The sequence below is a fragment of the Enhydra lutris genome, unplaced genomic scaffold (assembly GCF_002288905.1).
Source record: "Enhydra lutris kenyoni isolate GAN:26980312 unplaced genomic scaffold, ASM228890v2 scaffoldscaffold41, whole genome shotgun sequence".
Lineage (NCBI taxonomy): Eukaryota > Metazoa > Chordata > Mammalia > Carnivora > Mustelidae > Enhydra > Enhydra lutris.
In genome coordinates this window covers 13,263,441-13,283,697 of record NW_019154125.1, presented here as the reverse complement: position 1 = coordinate 13,283,697, position 20,257 = coordinate 13,263,441, and the positions used below count along the sequence as shown (strand labels likewise).

The 20,257-nt window shown below is 35.7% G+C and overlaps 1 protein-coding gene across 4 annotated transcripts in view; it reads right to left on the bottom strand.

Moving 5' to 3' along the window:
- Positions 1–20,257, bottom strand: part of LOC111155388 (RB1 inducible coiled-coil 1) — a 92,897-nt gene that overhangs the window by 65,604 nt on the left and 7,036 nt on the right. For all 4 annotated transcript variants that reach the window (XM_022515537.1, XM_022515539.1, XM_022515538.1 and 1 more), the window contains exons 2-5: positions 4,744–4,858; positions 3,462–3,583; positions 2,079–2,205; positions 1,739–1,909 (exon numbers count right to left, since the gene is read on the bottom strand). In XM_022515537.1, coding sequence (XP_022371245.1) covers positions 1,739–1,909; positions 2,079–2,205; positions 3,462–3,532 — 369 coding nt within the window. In that variant the 5' untranslated portion in view covers positions 3,533–3,583; positions 4,744–4,858. The remainder of the gene's footprint in view (positions 1–1,738; positions 1,910–2,078; positions 2,206–3,461; positions 3,584–4,743; positions 4,859–20,257) is intronic.

Below are 20,257 nucleotides of genomic sequence, written 5' to 3'. Positions count from 1 at the left end.
AGGCAATTAATTACTATTAACACATTTCCAAATACTGAAGCACCCTTGCATTCCCTTAATATATCTTTTGCTATTAGTATATTACTCTTTTGATACTCTTATTTTGGTTTTATCTGTAAGAAAAAATGAGTTATTCTCTATTTTCAGGATCCAAAATATTAAACATTGGCCCATAAGAGCTTTCTGATTATGAAAGAGACATATTAAAACCTCCCATTTTTTAAAATCTCCCATTTTAAAATTATGATAAATACGCATGAAACTTACTGTTTTAACCCATTTTAAGTGTACGGTTCAGAAGCATTAAGTTTTTCACATTGCCGGGCAACCATTACCACTAACCTTCAGAACTTTTTCATCATCCCAAAGTGAAACTGTACCTAATACATAATTAACTCAAACTTCCCCTCACCCCTCAGCCTTGGGTAACTATTCTTCTATTTTCTGTCTCTATGAATCTGACTCTTGTAGGTACCTTATATAATTGAGATTGCACAATATCTGTCCTTTTATATTTGGCTTATTTCACTTAGCTTATTTGTCCTCAAGTTTCATCCATATTGTAGTTCATATAAATCTGACAAGGTTAAATAATGTCCCATTGTATGTACGTATATACCACATTCTGTTGATCTATCTAGTCATCCACTGATGGACATTTGGGTTGTTTCTATCACTTGACTACTGGAAATAATTCTGCTATGAATACTGGTGTTCATCATTATGTTTTATTAAGTTCTCCTGCAATTATTATCATTTAGCCTGTGTTGATAGGAAAATACAGATCTGACTTCTCTTTCTCACAAATCAAATCTTTTATTATAAATTTCACTTTGTTCTGTTTAATGCTTTAACACTCACTTTGTCAAGTATCAATTCTACCATTGTAATTTTTTGTATGTAGTGGAAAGATAATTTGTTCTCCTCAAGGACCTAAATATGGGTATGGAAGAAACAATCACATTTTTAAGAGTTAGTTAATAAGTCTTTTGTTTCTGTCTACTCTAACATAGGTAACTTTATTGATTATAGCAATATTCAGAAGTCATTAACTGCATACCATCATTTAGGAAAGTAGTTGAACAAATCATGTTTAAAACTGCTTTTCCACTCTAAGATCTTATAACTCCTTGCAAATGCAGAATGACTAACAATGAATGAGTCTGAAAATTTAAAAACCAGACTTAATTAGCCAGCAAAATATTCCCCAAAACTTTATTTTTATCTTTTTTTTATGCTTCCCCTGTAATTCAGACCACCTTGCTAGCTATTTATTTATTTGAGTATAGTTAACACACAATGCTAGCTTCAGGTGTACAACACTGTGATACAACAGCTCTATACCTAGGCTATGCACACCACAAGTGTAGCTACCATCTGTCAGCATAAAATATTATTACAGTATCACTGACTATATTCTTTATGCTGTACCTTTAATTCCCATTTATTCATTCCATAACTGGAAGCCTATATCTCCCACTCTCCTTCAACTATCCCCCCACTTCCATCCCTCTGGCAACCATCCGTTAGTTCTCTGTGCTATTTAGATTTGAATGCTTTTAGGAACTATCAATTTGTTAGAACATTCACTGATGCCTACAACAGGCTAATACTTCATGAAAATATTACCAAGTATATGAATAAGACATCATTTTGTTAAGTAACCAATTTTTAATTTTAAATTGTACTAGATGTAAATAAGTATAATAATCTCAAAAAATAATTATTTTTATCTTACCACTGCAAGTTGTGTTCTTGAAGCAACAGTGTGAAAAACTGCAGGCATCATAAGAGACTCTTCAACTTTTATTTCCATGTCATTTTCTGTTGAAAAAGTAGTTTTTGGAATAGCAGGTGGACGATCACACAAAATCATTTCTTTGTTGAAAAGAAAAATTGGATTTGTGTCCTACAGAAGTAAAAAAGCAAAAGAAACTGAAGTAAAATGTCATACTGAACGTGCACACTGCCCTCAATGTATGAAGCCGATAAACCTTACTTTTGAACGTTGAGTTCCCAATTCCCTACGTGATGTGAAACTGGAGCATGTTTGTACGAAAGCATTCATGGACACATACCGTCCCAGCACTGTAGGTGCACACTCTTCGATCTGCAGCCATGCATTCTCCTCCATTGACCACCAGCACCTGATGCTGAATAGCAATCTTGTATTTGCTATGAATGGCATGCTTGAGATCTGCCACACTTTAAAAGGGGTGGAGGTAGGGCAAAAAATTAGTTATACATACTTTCCAATGACAAACGTTTTACTATCAAAGTAGCACTGTGTAAAAATATTTGATAGATATTAATTTCACTCTAAAAATTTTTCTCTAAAACAACAGCATAAAATACAAACTTGTTTCTGGAATCAGATTCCACAATCATCTGGCTGATCTTAGGTGAATAAATCACCCATGTGGCACAACTAAAAGTGAATATATAAAATACAGGCAGTAGACATATTTATTTCTGTGCTCTTTATATAACATAGCAAAAGAATATGCTCAAATTAGCATCAGGTCTGTTAAAGTCCTCAGAACACAGATGTCTGTTAAAATCCTCACATCACATTACACAAACTACATTAAGTATAAACCATAAAATTGCTTCCTTTCCCTACCTTTCAGAAAATCATTCCTTCACAGGTAAAATTATATTTTATAAAAACCAGAATTTTTAAAAAAGAATATAATTTCAAATTCCATTTTTAAAACTAAGATTATTAATTCCACAAATTATTTATAATATTTCCAGTGTCAGATCTGTTTATCCTGTATTGCATTAAGTCTTTGCTCTCAGGTCCACTACCAAAATACAAGTATACAGGAATAGTTGTTACTATTCCCTTCCTTGCTGTTTGCCCTAAAAATATATCCTCCCTCCCTGACACTTCTCCCCACATCTCACAAATATAACAACATTCATTAGTCAAATATTTGAATCTCCTACAAAGCTGGAGAATTATTAGGTAGTAGGAGTCCTACAAACTTAGTTAAAAATATTAAGCTGATCATCTTCTTGAATCAATAAACAAAACAACTATTACTGACTTTATTCATACAAGGGAATAAAAACAAATCACCAAAACATCTAGGACTGACACATGTTACTTTATATAGCTAGCAATAATTTCCTTAGCAATGTCCTGGGAAACTTAGAAGGGCAATCAGGTATGAAAACTTCTTCTATTTGACAGTTTTAATTTGAAGTAAGTTTGTTTGCAGGTAAGTTTGTTTATTGCAAATAATATATTCACAAAAACAGACAAAGCACAACTTTATGAACTTCAGTGTTTTAGTGAAAGATGACAACTATGTAAGTAATATGCTAGAAGATTTAAGATATTACTATTCTTATTTTCTTATTTAACAAAGGAATAGTTTTCTGCAAATCCATTACTTTAACTTTTTGCATACACAAAATACAGAAGTGATGAGACTGAACGAAGTACAACTTACGTTTGCACTGTAAGTTCAGTGTCAAATGTCAGGGTAGTTCCAGTGTTAACCAGAAATACATATAACTTCATGATGATTTCTCTGGATTCTGTGAGCTTATACCTCACACTCTGATCCGGTTACTAAAAGAAACAGACAAGAAATATGGTCAGTTATATAAACATAACTACAAACACAGATACTCTCACATAAAACATGTTATTTATGTACTACATAAATAACTAAAAAATAGTTTTTGGTGTCTAAGATGGCTAACTGGACAATTTGATAAATTTGCTGCTTAAAAAATAAACAATAATGAGACTAGTGAAAAGCGTAAGTATTCTAATTAAAAATATTTGTTTTAAGGATGAGGCCAGCAATCAGAACAAAAATTATGCGTACACTTCACATTGTCCTCATGTACCCTTCTACATTAAGAATTAAAATTAAAAATTTGATCAAAGATCTTCCTAAATCAAAAAGTTCTTCCCTGACTGCTTCCTTTTAGCAATAAAAAATTGTCTTGAGGTTAGACTTACTAATAGCAAATAAGAGTAGCCACTACTTGCTAGTTAGGGAAAATGAGTTAATTCCAATTCCTTCTACCAGCTGTCTCTTAATCTAAATTCCACCTCCACTCTGAGTTAGAAATGCTCCATAAGAAACTGTGACCCTAACAGTTATATCATCTCCTTGAGCAGTAGAAAGTGCATAGGTCTAGAAATCAGGATATTTGAAACAACTGCTATTAACTAGCTGTCCAAGTCAAAACCTCATATATAAAATAAACTTCTTCAGGGAACCTGGGTGGTTGAGTCACTTGAGCATCTGACTCGTGGTTTGGGCTGGGGTCAACTTGATATCAAGGTGGTAAGATCAAGCCCTGTGATGGGCTCCATCATCAGGGAGTCTGCTTGAGATTCTCTTTTTCCCTCACTCCCTCTGCTCCTCTCCATCCCTTCCATGTACATCCTCTCTCTTTCTCTCAAGTAAATAAATCTTTAAAAAAAAAAAAATGAAATAACATAAACTTCCCCACCTACAAGGGACAGATTTAAAATCTAGCATTTTATTTTTTATGATCAGAGGTAAAAATCCCCCAAATTAATGAAAGCAATGAAAGACAATAAATTAACAGATACTAGAATATATTTTCTTTATGTTCTTTCCAATGAGCTTCAGAGTAAAATTATCAGGGAAGAAGGAAAAAAATAAATAACATCTTAAAATCAATGTTTCCAACACCAGTTTTTTTAAAATGCATTAGATGAAAAACTTATGAATTTAGAACTATACTTACCGTCAGGCACTGTGAAAAGGACTACCACTTTTCTTAAAAAGCAGATTAAAACTGGCTTATGTTTGCTTTGCTTGATATTGGCAACTGAATGGCATTACTGGTTAAACTCAGTGAACTGGAAAAGAAAAATTTCTGGATTATCATAAAGAGAAATAATTCAGTATATGACAACATATGATTATTGTTCTTTCTTTAAAAATTCCCTTCTGAAAATGTAATTTCTACTCAATCTCTCTTCCTACCTGCACATTCACTGAAACCATAAGAGTATAACTTTGATCCATACCACTCTATTAAGAAACATAAAAGTCTCTAAAAAACTCTCCAAAACTGCCAAATTCTATAGCCATTTCTTAGTTCTTAAGATATAGTGGTAAAAAAGAGCCTGGCAGCTTTAACCCTAGCAGCATTAAACCCTGAGGCAGGGTTTAATCCAGGCCCCATTACTTGTACATTATCTTGGGCAACTTACTTGTCTTGATTTCTTGTTTTGTAAAATGAATAAAAATGGTACCTGTAGCAGGCAGCCTGTAAAACAGCCCTTCCACCTCTGGGTATCCTTACTCCAATGAAATCCCCACCCCTACTGGGTAGGGGCAGGGCCCAGGATCTTTTTCTAACCAATGAAATATGGTAAGGTTAATGAAATGCCACATGATTGCTACTCAAGATTGTAACATCCATCATGCCAGCTGACTCCCTCCCTTGCCAGCTCTGATGAAGTAATAAGCTGCCATGGAGAGGCCCATGAGTCAAAAAATTGAAGTTAGCCTCATCAAAAAGCTGAGAGTCTCAATCAGACAAGCTGCACGGAACTGGTAACCACTGCTGAGCTTGGAAGCAGATCACTCCTTGGTTGAGCCTCTCAGACAAGACCTCAGCTCCAGCAAACACCTTCACTGCAATCTTCTGAGAGACCTTGAGGCAGATGACCCAGCCAACCTATGCCCAGAAAATGTGAACTAAAACATTTCTTATTCAGCAAAAGATAATATAGTACCCCACATTGCAGGGGTATTATGAGAATTAAGGGAGAAAAAGTATGAAAAATTTTTTTAACTTATTAGCCTCATGCTCTGCAGGGATTAAGAATTCAATAAACAGGGCACCTGGGTGGCTCAGTGCGTTAAGCCTCTGCCTTCGGCTCAGGTAATGATCCCAGGGTCCTAGGATCAAGGCCCGCATCGCGCTCTCTGCTCAACAGGGAACCTGCTTCCCCTTCTCTCTCTGCTGGCCTCTCTGCTTATTTGTGATCTCTCTCTCTCTCTTTCTGTCAAATAAATAAATAAATAAAATCTTAAAAAAAAATTCAATAAACAACTCTAGCTCCCCTTCTTGGGCTTTTTCCTCTGCCAACTTTCCAGAGTTTGGGTGGGACCTCAGCACCACACTCAAATTCAAAAGTATATTTTATCTTACAAGTTAAAGGAGTTCTTTTGTTTTCTGAAGGATTAGGCAGCTATAAGTATGGTGACTAAAACAGAAGGAATATTGGTAGCAGAGATGATTCATTAATTCATTCATTCATTCAAAGAGAACACTTATTGGGCTTGTGTGTCAGGACTGTATTTTGTGAACAAAACAGACATGATCTTTGCCCTGATGGAGATCACAGTCCTAAAGTAGAAAATGAAATTAAACAAAAAGAAAACAAACATGGTATAAGTTGCAATAAATGCAATGTAAGAGGAATGGGGTGGCAAGAAGGACCTAAAAACCTATTTTAGATTTGGGGGAGCAAAGAAGGCCTCTATGTAGGTTACATTTAAATAGGTCACACAAATGAGACTGTTCTGTAAGATGGGGTAAAGCAATACAACAAGATACAACATTTGTGAGCCTAAATATAAAACCCTTATAGTAATCACAACTGTATTCTAAGTTTTTACTTTTCTTTCCTCTTAAATATTATTTACCCTTTCTGTTTTGGTGTAACTTCACACTTAGAAAAAAGTTCAGAAATAGTACCAAAAAACAAAACAAAACAAAACAAAAACAAAAACCAAACCCTCCCTGGCACGCTTTACCTAGTGTTACCAACTATGTACATTGTGGTCCATGTCTGTTCCTTTCTTTTTCTCTCTCTATATACATATACACTGTACACACAGGATACATTTTTCCTGAACTACCTGAGAGTAATCTGCAGACAGAATGTCTCATTATCGATAAATACTTCAGAATGTGAGTATCTTAACAGAAAGAATTTTTCTCATACATGACCAAAGTACATTTATCTACTCATCAAATTTAACACAGATCCATATTATCACCTAATCCACCATCTGTACTCAAATTACTGCCCCAATAATACTCTTGACAGTTTTTCTCCCACGATCTAGGATCCAATTCAATGATAATGTTTGGATCTAGGATCCAATTCAGGATAATATTTGATAATATTTTAAATTTAACATCTATTCAATTTCCTTCAATCTAAAACTTCATCCATCTTTTTCTCTTCATCCATCTTTTTCTTTTCATGATCTTCTTCATGATTCTCAATCCGATAATCCATCAGAAGCTTCAGAAATTATTATAAAGATGGACTCAATGCCATTCCCCTGTTCCATAATACTTATAGTAAATGAGGGAAACTGATAAATGCAGAGGAAACTGATAAATGCTGATAAACTGATAAATGCTGCCTTTAAACAAACACTAATCTCTTTACCTGGCGTTCACCCTAAGAAACAGCTCAGCATAAAAACTACAATAATTAACAGTGCTTACAAAAACAGCTTAACGAAAAAAGCTTATTTGAAAATTAGTCTATATGTATAATTCATGAATAATGTAAAACAATCTCAAGGACAGTTTTTATTGCTGTGGCTCTAGAACCTAGGTTGGTTTGACTCTACTATGTAGGCACTATATAGGCACACTACACAGGCACACTATGCAGGCACACTTGATACTATCTGTCATTTAGCTAATTTCTTTCTTTCTTTTTTTTTTTTTTTTTTTTATTTAGCTCATTTCTAAAAGTTCCCAAGTGACATTATGGCAGCATCATTTAGAGAAGCACCTCCTGACCTACCCTGATGTAATATCCCACATTCTCATCCATTATCCATTGTGTGAAGACATCGCACTGGCAACTTTAACCAGAAGCATCCCTCTCAATCTTAACTCTCTATGTCCTCATTAATTGTCATCTACCACCCAGGGCCTATGCTAGAACAGCATAAGAGAAAAATCTAACTAGTGAAACAAATCATTGTCCCATGGGTCTCACTAGCCCTGGTGCTCTTTATTTATTTGACTAAATAAATAGAGCTTAATGGTAATCCTAAAATTTGTATGGAATCACAAGAGACCCTGAACTTCAAGTAATCTTGAAAAAGAACAAAATGGAGGTATCAGAATCCCAGATTTCAAGATATACTACAAAGCTGTAGTAATCAAAATAGTATGGTACTGGCACAAAACTAGACCCACAGATCAACAGAACAGAGAGCTCATAAATAAGCCCATGATTATATGACCAATTAATCTTCAACAAAAGAGGCAAGAATATGCAATGGGAAAAAGTCTTTTCAACAAATGCTGCTGGGAAAACTGGACAGCTACACAGAAAAGAATGAAATTGGACCACTTTCCTACACCATACACAAAAACAAACTCAAATGGATTAAGACATAAATGTGAAACACCAAACTGTAAAAATCTAGAAAAGAGCACAGGCAGTAATTTCTTTGATATCGGCTATAGCAACTTTTTTTCTAGGTATGTCTCCTGAGACAAGGCAAACAAAAGCAAAAATAAACTATTCAAAGTAAGAAGCTTCTGCACAGTGAAGGAAGAAATCAACAAAGGTAAAAGACAACCTACGGGATAGGAGAAGATATTTGAAAATGATATTTCTGATAAATGATTACTATCCAAATACATAAAGAACACAAGAAACAGTAAGTGTTGGCAAAGATGCTGAGAAAAAGGAATCCCTAAGCACAGTTGATGGGAATGCAAACTAGTGAAGCCACTGTGGAAAACAGCGTGGAGGTTCCCCAAAAAATTAAAAATAAAAATTACCATATGATCCAGTAATTCCACTACTGGGCACTTACAAAATATGAAAATATGATAATTCAAAAGGATAAATGCAACCCTAAGTTTACTGCAGGATTATTTACAATAGCCAAGATATGGAAGCAATATAAGTGTCCATCGACAGATGAAGGGATAAAGATGTGAGGTGTACACACACACACACACACACACACACACACACACACAATTATTCAGCCATAAAAAGAATGGAATCTTACCATTTGCAATAACACGGATAGATCTAGAGAGTATAAAGCTAAGAGAAAGAAGTCAGAGAAAGACAAATACCATATGATCTCCCTCATGTGTGGAATTTAAGAAACAAAACAAGTGAATGAAGAAAGAGACAAACCAAAAAACAGACTCCTAATTACAAAGAAAAAAACCAATGGTTACCAGAGGGGAGGTACAGGAGGAGATGGGTGAAACAGGTGAAGGGGATTAAAGAGTACACTTACCATGATAAGCACTGAGTAAAGTGTTGAATTGTTGAGTATCATACACTTAAAACTAACAGAATACTCTATGTTAAGTATACTGAAATTGAAATTGAAAAACAAAACCAGAAACATAAAGTAAAAAATAAAAGGGAATAGCGAAAACAAAATAAAAACAAAACAAAAACACACAAAACAACACAGGCTATGGTTTCCACAGCCACAAAACACTCATATTTATTTCACCTGTCCCAAGTATACAACATAAAATAATCATCAGTAACACTTACTGAGTAATTCATTATATGTCAGTCATTATACTCAGTAATATTATATGCAATAGTTCCCTTATTTTTCATAACATGTAAGATAACCATATTATTAATTTCTTTTTGGAGTTTAGGGAAAAGATTCAAAGATCACTCAACTTGTCTAAAGGTAAAAGATCCAAGAGTTTGAACCCACCTCAGTTTACAACATTCATTCAATAAAATTTCACCTGAGAATCTAGTATGCCCTAGGTGGAGTGTGTGTGTGGGGGGGGTTTAGTTTTGGATAATAAAACAAACAGTGTGATAAAACTGTCTAGTCTCATGAAGAGTACATCTGACTGGGCAACCTATACACAAACTCTGGTATCTACTTTCAAAAGAGTAGCTATAAAAATGCAATTATTTGTAATTAAAAGTAATTCTAAAATATATGCTTGCATTTTTCTATGTTTTTTTTTTAATTTAAAGATTTTTTATTTATTTATTTGACAGAGAGAGATCACAAGCAGGCAGAGAGGCAGGCAGAGAGAGAGGAGGAAGCAGGTTCTCTGCTGAGCAGAGAGCCAGAGGCAGGCAGAGAGAGAGGAGGAAGCAGGTTCTCTGCTGAGCAGAGAGCCCGATGCGGGGCTCGATCCCAGGACCCTGAGATCATGACCTGAGCCGAAGGCAGCAGCTTAACCCGCTGAGCCACCCAGGCGCCCCAACATTTTTCTATGTTTTATTCTTTAAAGATATTGATATTGTTGACTTAACAATAACCACTGATTGTTAACATGAAATAAAAGTCATACTAGCTACATATCCTCACAATTTCTATTGTGAGAAAGGCTATTATCTCCATCAATCAAATGATAAAACTATGGTTCTAAAAAACTTCAATAATCTCTCAAAGTCATATAGCAAAAACAACCAGAGTTCAAATCTATGGCTGGGTCAAGAAGGAAAGAAGGCCAACAAGGAAAGAACATGAATGTACTACTAAACACATGTAGTGAAATACATTCCATGACTTGCCATTTTACTGTTCCTGTATAAGTTCCAATACTTGTTTCCCCCACCAATTCTATCACTTTTAAGTCTTCATTTTCTTGAATGCAATATAAAAAAAAATTCTAAAAGTAAGGGGGTGGGATGGCAGAACACTTACAAATTTGACATGGTAAGGTTTTCAAATGAAAAATAAGTTGCCCTCCAAGAACTGATGTGATCCTAGGTTATGGGAGAGTAAGATTCCCTTGGGTACACAGATAACATGGTTCCTTGCATGTGGCAGGACCAGAAATTCTTTCATGCTGTGGATCATCTGTGCATGGGAATTCTCTGAAAACTTTATAGCTAGAGAAATGTACACTAAAGAACTTACCTATGGTAGTCAAGAAAACATGCCTGAGTGAAATACTCAAAGTGGCCTTTGCTCTGTAGCCCCTGGGCTGTTTAGGCACTGTTCTAAGGGAACAGGAAAGCTGCGGAGACCCATTCTACTCCCAGTGCTGCCTTTCCATTACCTGTTTCATCATTTATTCCAAGTATCAAAAGATGGGATCTGACTTTCTCCCCAAAACTGGAAAGTGGGATACTGTTACAAGAGAGATTAAGGGTAAACAGCTTAAAAAAAAAAAAAAATTCCTATGAATTAGTAAGAAAATCACAAAACCCACAACAGTGCATGAGAAAGTAATCCAAATAGTTAACCAACGAGGAAAATAAACCTCTTCAGTAATCAAAGAAATACAAATCTGAAAAAGATAGATTTTCACCTATTAAATAAGCAAGAGTTTCAGTCTAAGAGTCCTAGACTTTCAATCTAAGAGAAAAGAGATACAATAAAGTAAAAAAAGTACTTTAGAGATGTGAGTTTAAATAAAAATTGTTCTCTTTGCATAAAACACATATTTCACACCCCCACTGAAATAAAGGCAGTGACAATCCTAGAGCAGTAAGTACCCATCTCCCTTAAATAGTAAAGAATTAATCTTATCCAAAGAGAAGTCTGGACTTTATCCTTGGCTATGAGGAGGGGAACCTGAGGTCTCTAGGATGTCCTATTTGACAGGAATGTCTCTGTTTGGGGGCTTTAGAATAGTTTAACAATATGATTTATGATGGGGGCTTTGGGATACACAGTACCAGTTCCCATCTCCAGAAGAAATGGAGACTAAAAGACATTAGTAGGACCTCCAGAAGAGCTAGAGACTAAAGGTTAGCTACCATGTAAAGAAAATAGGACCTCAATAAAAACTCCAGGCACCAAAGACTCAGGTGTAAGCTTCTTATAGAAAAAATTTCTTACAGAAAAAATTTGAAGTACAGTTGAAGTATATACAAAATACTTCACTACTTGTGAATAGTGTTAAAAATACTTCTAGTAGGGGCACCTGGGTGGCTCGGTGAGTTTAAAGCCTCTGCCTTCAGCTGAGGTCATGATCCCGGGGTCTTGTGATCCAGCCCCACATCGGGCTCTCGGCTCAGCAGGGAGCCTGCTTCCTCCTCTCTGCCTGCTTCTCTGCCTACTTGTGATCTCTGTCTCTCAAATAAATAAATAAAATTAAAAAAAAATACTTCTAGTACTGGAATTAATAATAATCTAGTAAAACAATTTGCTGCCAGAATATTTGCTGGCAATTTATTGCTAAATAAATAATCTAGTAAACTAGATAAAGTAAATAATCTGCTAAAACAATTTGCTGCTTCCTGGTTATAATCTGACCTAAAGTGAGGGAAAAACAACTGACTTTTGTATAGGAAGAGCTTAATAGACCTGGTTTAAATTCTTTTTTTTTTTTTTTAAGATATATTATTTATGTTTGAGAAAAAGAGTGCCTGTGAGCAAGGTAGAGTGGGAAGGGGGAAGGGACAAGCAAACTTCCCCCTGAGCAGGGAGCCTGACACAGGGCTCCATCCCAGGATCCTGGGATCATGAACTGGGCTGAAGGCAGCTGCTTAACCTACTGAGCCACCCAGGGGCGCCCTGGTTTAAATTCTTACTCTGCTATTTATAGGCTGAGTGAGTTGAGAAAAGTAAAGAAAACATTTTCCTTGCTGGGCTATTGTGGGTGTATCTGTTCTTCAAATTTATAAAACTACAGTTGCAAGAGAAGGGGAAGTAGCAGCAGGAGCTGTGGGGGGAATATCATGGCATATAATTGAAACAAGATTAGGCCATGAGATAACTGATACAAAATGATGGTTACATGTGGCTCAATATTCCATTGCCTATTGGTGTTAACTTCCATGAAATGTAAATATAAAAATACAAGAACAAAATAAAACTTACAGAACACTTGCAGAGGTTCCTCACCCCTACAAGAGAAGAAAAATAGTATAGCTAAAAGAACTTGGCTCAATAACCCGGTTTTCTGTATTTTGGTTATGTTTCTGTTTTTGCTTTTTTGAGCAAAGCTAGGAGTTATTCTCCAAAGCAAGTCCATTCTATAAAAGCTTGCTGTAAAGAACCTTGTCTGTGCTGAAAACTAACTCCTGATAATGCCTATATAGGGCGCCATGCATGTTAGAAATTATGGGTCCCACACTTTCTGCTATTCATACTGGACAAAAATTTTTTAATTTCCTCCCACACCTAGTGGTCATATTTTCTCATGTTAATAGCAAGTTATTGAAATACTTTCTCAAAGCAGCTTCTCACTGTGCTGCTAAGAGAATTTCTTTTTCCTAATTTCTCAAAGAGAACTATGAACTTGTTAATAAAGTCTGGACCCGGAATACAGCAAATCTCAGCATATCATACTTGCAGTGAGTCCATGAACAAGAGAATATACAAATAATGGGGGCACCTGGGTGGCTCAGTCCTTAAGCGTCTGCCTTCGGCTCAGGTCATGATCCCAGGGTCCTGGTATTGAGCCCCGCATCGCATCTGGGTGGGCTCCCTGCTCAGCAGGAGGCCTGTTTCTCCCTCTCCTACTCCCCCTGCTTGTGTTCCCTCTCTCACTGTGTCTCTCTCTGTCAAATAAAAAAAAATCTTTAAACAAAAATATACAAATAATGTATAATATTTAGGGGCTTTGTGGACAACAATTGCAAATACAATGAAAATCACAACTTCCTTTAAGTAAGCACATATATACAGAAATATACAAATCCAACTTTCATGTTACACCAACACCTAATCTATATACAATATAAAGGATATGCAGTGCTCTCTTACTCTCAAACTGTACCCTCAGCCTTTAATTTTTCAGCAAAAATCACCACAGACATGAAAAATAAAATTTACTTTCAAGTTAAGAGTTTTCCTGGACTATCACTGCCAGGAGAAGAAATCTGACTTTGAGGATACCCAAAGTGCCTGCCTAGTCAAGATTCTGTTAGAGAAAGTTTATGTACAGGGTTCAAGCCATCTGGAAACAGACAAAATTCAGTTTCTGTCTTGAAGGGCTGTACAATCTTATGAGGTTAACAAAATGTAACTAACAATTCAAAAAGCCAGATATGAAAGAAATGGTAAATGTCCTAAAGTTCCACTACTCTTACATGAGCACTCTGTCCTGTTCGATACAAAGGGATATCATATAGATCACCATTTTTCCCATCATCTAAATCTCCTCATAATCCTGCCTGACCTTAAATTCTTTCTTCTGTACCTTAGCTCCTAAGTCACTAGAATCTTTTCTAAAAATCTACTCTGTCTTTAGCTGTTACTTCAACTCTGGGTTACTAATTTCTAAGTGATCACATCACAGTTTCACAGCAAGATTTGTTTGGTTAAAGAAAGATTTCTATCTACATTTAATTTTTTTTCTATATTTCACATACTGGACACATAGGGTGATGGACATGAATTTTTGTGTAAGCAAAAGTTCTGATTCAGATTCTACCTGTAAAGTATGGTTTATAAAAATTAATAAAAATTATAAAAATCATTAAATGCACTAAATGGGTAACAAAATAAACGTGTTCATAATATTTTAAATTCTCTTAAGAGAAATAGAAAACTTCTATAAAGACTAATTTTGTGTAATCTAAATCAGTTATAAAATTTTACTGAATAACATGTTCTCCAGACAATCCACGAGTCACCTGACTTTATTATCAACTAAAAACTTGTGGAGTTAAAAAAACCTTCTCATCACTACACATCTAGATTTCTGTTTGCTAATGTGTAAAATAGGAATGTTAGCAATACTTGTCTCCTAAAGCTTTTTGGAAAACAACTAAAATATCTAGCAAAGAGCTTAATATTTAGCACAAAGCCAACTGCACATTATAAAACTCCAAAATGTTACTTAGGAACAGGCAGTAACTCTTGCTACATAACAGAAACTGTTCAAGAACATCTATTGAGAGAATAGACTCTCACAAGCAAAAGTACTCTTAGAATACTACTTGCAGGGGCGCCTGGGTGGCTCAGTGGGTTAAAGCCTCTGCCTTCAGCTCAAGTCATGATCCCAGGGTCCTAGGACGGAGCTGAGCCTCTGCTCAGCAGGGAGCCTGCTCCCCCCCCCACCCCCTGCCTGTCTGCCTACTTGTGATCTCTGTCTGTCAAATAAATAAAAAAATACTTAAAAAAAAAATACTACTTGCAGTAAGTAAATAATAAAACAGTTCAAATAGTTAATTGAGAGAGATCTCATCCAACTAGCTAACTATTGGTAATTTCCTTAGAGCCAAGGTATTCCAAGGCTCTTTAATTAAAAAACAGAAAAACAAAAATAGTAATAATCATCTCTACTTTAAAAATCTCCAAGGTATTTCTCCTACTGACCTTTTTGGGTTCACCAATGGTAATCAACTTCACCATGTCATATGTGAATAAGTACTCTTTCGTCTCTGTACTCCTCTTTCCCACTTATTCCCAATTAAGCTACCTAATTCAGTGCTTACTACTGCATACCCAAGCTCTGACAATAACCTAACTGAGCATCTTCTACCCAGTGGGTTTCATTTCAAATCAACCCTGGAAGACACCACCAACTAAAAAATCTGAGGTCTTGGGGCACCTGGGTGGCTCAGTGGGTTAAAGTCTCTGCCTTTGGCTCAGGTCATGATCCCGGAGTCCTGGGATCAAGCCCCACATCGGGCTCTCTGCTCAGCGGGGAGCCTGCTTCCTCCTCTCTCTCTCTGCCTGCCTCTCTGCCTACTTGTGATCTCAGCCTGTCAAATAAATAAATAAATAAATCTTTAAAAAAAAAAATCTGAGTTCTTATTTTAATGTCACTTTACTTCTCCCCAACTAAAAACGCTTTATAACATTTACTTGTATAAATCCCTTGGAGTAAACAATCCAATATTGGCTTTCTGCATCTCATTAATGAAGCTCCATATCATTTAAAATGACCTCCTGATGAAAGATGAATAAGCCTTAGTCTTTAGTGTCTTTACTCATGTCACAACACTGCCTCCATTTTGTGACCATTATGTCACTCACAAACATCCTGTTGTAAAGTCTTCACCAATCTACTGGCTGTTAACAATCTTCCTTAAGCACTTAAGGCCCTCAACTTCAAATTTCAGCTAATCAAATATTAGTGTCTGTATCTAGAACATAAGTAAATAAATGTCTTGCTCTACATTTTTCCCCATGTGCTGAATGCCTGACATTCCCCAAACTGTATTGTAAACAGCTAGAGAAAACTTGGCCATGCCTTACACCTCTCTTCAAGACACCACAGTGTCTTCTACACCTACTACCAAGACATTAGACAGTTAATAAATGAGGCCAAGGCTATGGAGAAGGACTAGAGGAAGAACCACAATAGAGAAATCAGAAATACAAAATGGCTCAAAGAGAATCCACAGGAATACTTTATTTATAAGAATGTACAATTTAGGGGCACCTGGGTGGCTCAGTGGGTTAAAGTGTCTGCCTTCGGCTCAGGTCATGATCTCAGGATCCTGGGATAGAGCCCCACATCCGGCTCTCTGCTCAGCAGGGAGCCTGCTTCCCTCTCTCTCTGCCTGCCTCTCCGCCTACTTGTGATTGCTCTGTGTCAAATAAATAAATTTTTTAAAAAATCTAAAAAATCTAAAAAAAAAAAAGAATGTACAATTCATATATCCAACAAAGCTGAATTCACTCCTTGCTATATAATTGTTAAAACATTAAGCAAAAAAAGGGGCATTACTAATAGTAACCACACACACATTTGGTCATCCTGAAAATGAAGAGAATCCGTCCTGAAAAAATACTGGAACAGAAGTAAAATAGATCTAGGTTTTACTCCTAGATTCACATTCTTTACTTCTGTGTCCTTAAGAGCCTAATTTCACCAAATCTCATTTCCTCACCTAAAAATTGAAAGGACAGACTGGTTAATTCCTCCAGGTTTTTATAAAATCTCAGACTGATTTACGTTAAACTCGTTCTAACTTATTTAATGTGCGAGTTTCTAAAGATTAAAAAAAAATAAAGTATATGCTATCTCCTTTCAAGGAACTTAGTCACATAAAATGAATATGACACTACAATGCAATACATATTATAGAGGTATACAAAAGTTGTATCGAGAAGGAATGGGCAAAAGTTCACAAAAAGGAGGTGTTGTTTCAAAAAAAATACCGAAAAAAGCTTATGTAAAATTGAGTTCCTGGTAAAAACCAGTGATTTAACATCCTCGATTACATTTGCTAAAATTTAAGAGGATAAGCTTAGCAAAACACAAACTTCCTTGAAAAAATAAACATTAAAAAGAGCTAACCCGGGGCGCTTGGGTGGCTCAGTGGGTTAAGCCTCTGTCTTCGGCTCGGGTCATGATCTCAGGGTCCTGGGATCGAGCCCCACATCGGGCTCTCTGCTCAGTGGGGAGCTTGCTTTCCTCTTTCTCTCTGCCTGCCTCTCTGCCTACTTGTGATCTGTCTCTCTGTCAAATAAATAAATAAAATCTTTAAAAAAAAAAAAAAGAGCTAACCCTTTCATCAACTTACGAAGTTTGGGATTGCTAGTTAAGCACATTTTCCCTTAACTTACATAAAATCTATCAAATTTCTAAGTGGACAGCATCTAAATGATCTAGAACTAAATTCTTACATGCAATGGTAAAGTACCACCATATAAGTCAACTGCTGCTGAATTAGAAATTAACTTTATGACAAAATTTCAGCCTTAGTACATAAGTACATACATGGTATTACTTTTCACCAAATAGTCAAGATTTTCTAAAATTTGCCACAATGCTCATTTTCTATATAAAACTCATTTTTATAAAATGAATAGTATGACACAAGCTAGCCCAATTTAAAATTAAAAGCAACAGGTTAGTAACTCAATAATGACACATTCTCTTAAAATTATTATGTGGTCCTTTGCCTAAAAATGTTTGTAGTTTCTGTCCATTAAGCCAGTAATAAGTGGCCATTATAAATACTTATAAATGTACATACATGTATATTTGGGGAGTGAAACAGATATTATAGGAGAGAACATTTATCGAAACATGTCAAACATAGTCTAACCAGTTACTAAAACTGGGATTCTGGCCCATTTGATAGATAACTTGTGGAACAAAACCGATACAAATATATCTTCATATACACACGTGCAGATAAAAAATAAGAGTAGAATTTCAAATTGGGGGAAAGGATAAATGGTTCAAGCAATAGTACTATGACAAATGGCTATCTATAGCATACAGAAAAATAAACTTTATCAGAAATGCCATCAGTTTTTACCCTTTAGGTTACTTCTATAATGACTGAAATGAAGTGTTGATTCTTGTTATCTCACAACGAGCACACTGGCAGTCTTAACAAGAACAGAAATCCAGGGAAACCTGGGTGGCTCAGTCTGTTAAGCGTCTGCCTTTGGCTCAGGTCATGATCCTGGGGTCCTGGGATTGAGTCCTGCATCATGCTCTTTGCTCAGCGGGGAGCCTGCTTCTCCCTCTGTCTCTGCCTGCTACTCCCCCCGCCCCGCTTATGCTCTCCCTCTCTCTGACAAATAAATAAATGAAATCTTAAAAAAAAAAAAAAAAATAGAAAGCTGTACAACTTATGAAGAGATTTAATCTGGCAGTATGTATGAAAATTTAAACTGTGCAAATTAAAATGTACAAACCAACAATTATATCTTTGAAAATATATTGGAAGCAATTAAACAGACAAATATACAAAGGCATATACCCAATGGATTATTTTTAACAATGAAAAATCAGAAAACTGTCAATCATTATTGGTCAAATAAATGATGGTGCAGCTATATGACATTATTTAGATATTTAAAAATGTTAGCTTGATACATACCGATTAGTGATATATTTATTATTCAGTAAGAAAAATAAGTTACTGTATATGTGATTCTGTTTGTGGATTTTATTGTTATTTTATTAACTAATGGTAAGGAAGTACATGTATATACAAGCATTAAAAAAGTCTGAATCATTAAAAAAGTCTGGACTATATTTTCCAGCTATGTCTCCCGAAGCAAAGGAAACAAAAGCAAAAGTAAACTATTGGGACTCCATCAAAATAAAAACTTCTGTACAGTGAAGGAGACAATCAACAAAACTAAAAGGCAACTATGGAATGGAAGGTATCTGCAAATGACATATGTGATAAAGGGTTAATATCCAAAATATATAAAGAACTTACAAAACTCAACTCCCAAAAAACAAATAAATTAAAATAAACAGGCAGAAGACATGAACAGACATTTCTCCAAATAAGACATACAGATGGCCAACTGACACATGAAAAGATGTTCATATCACTTACCATCAGAGAAATGCAAATCAAAAGTACAATGAGATAATATCTCCCACCTGTCAGAATGGTTAAAATCAAAAGCACAAGTAACAAGAGTTGAACAGGATGCAGAAACAAAAGAACACTCCTGCACTGTCTGTGGGAATGCAAACTGGAGCAGCCACTATGGAAAACAGCATGGAGGTTCCTCAAAAAGTTAAAAACAGAACTACGATTCAGCAACTGCACTACTGGGTATTTACCCCCAAAATATAAAAACACTAACTGAAAGGGGATGCATGCACCCCATGTTTACAACAGCATTATTTACAATAGCCAAATTATGGAAGGAGCCCACATGTCTATCAATTGATGAAAGGATAAAGATGTGGTATACACAGACAGACAGACACACACACACACACACACACACACACACCCACACCCTACCCAAGATTATTATTCAGCTATGAAAAAGAATGAAATCTTGCCATTTGCAATGACATGGATGGAGCTAGAGAGTATAACAGAAGGACACAAATACCGTATGATTTTACTCATACGTGGAATTTAAGAAACAAAACAAGTGAAGATAGAGGGGGGAAAAAAGAAAAACAAGAAATGGATGAACTAAAGAACCGAAGGTCATCAGAGGGAAGGGAGTTGGGGAGATGGGTTAAATAGGTGATGGGGATTAGGGAATACACATATCACGATGAGCACTGCATGATACATGAAATCATTGAATCACTATACTGTACCATCTGAAACTAATAACACTAGGTTAACTAACTGGAATTATGAACAATTTAACATCAATCTTTTTATAATGGCTATTTCTGGATGCAGAACTTTCATTTCTCTGATCTCCTTAAAAATCACATTTATAATCAGAGGTAAAGATACTTATTTCAATTTTGAAAAAGAAAAAAGACAACACTTTATGCATCACAAAGAAATAAAGAACCTGAAATACGGTGCCCTAGAAGAGTTGGTCCACTAAAAGAACAAGACAATGACCACCATCTGCTGCTCCCATTCTAGCCTCGAATCTGCCATCCCAGTTTAGATAATGTCTTCCGACTCTACATCTTTCCTACATGGCCATTCATATTTAGT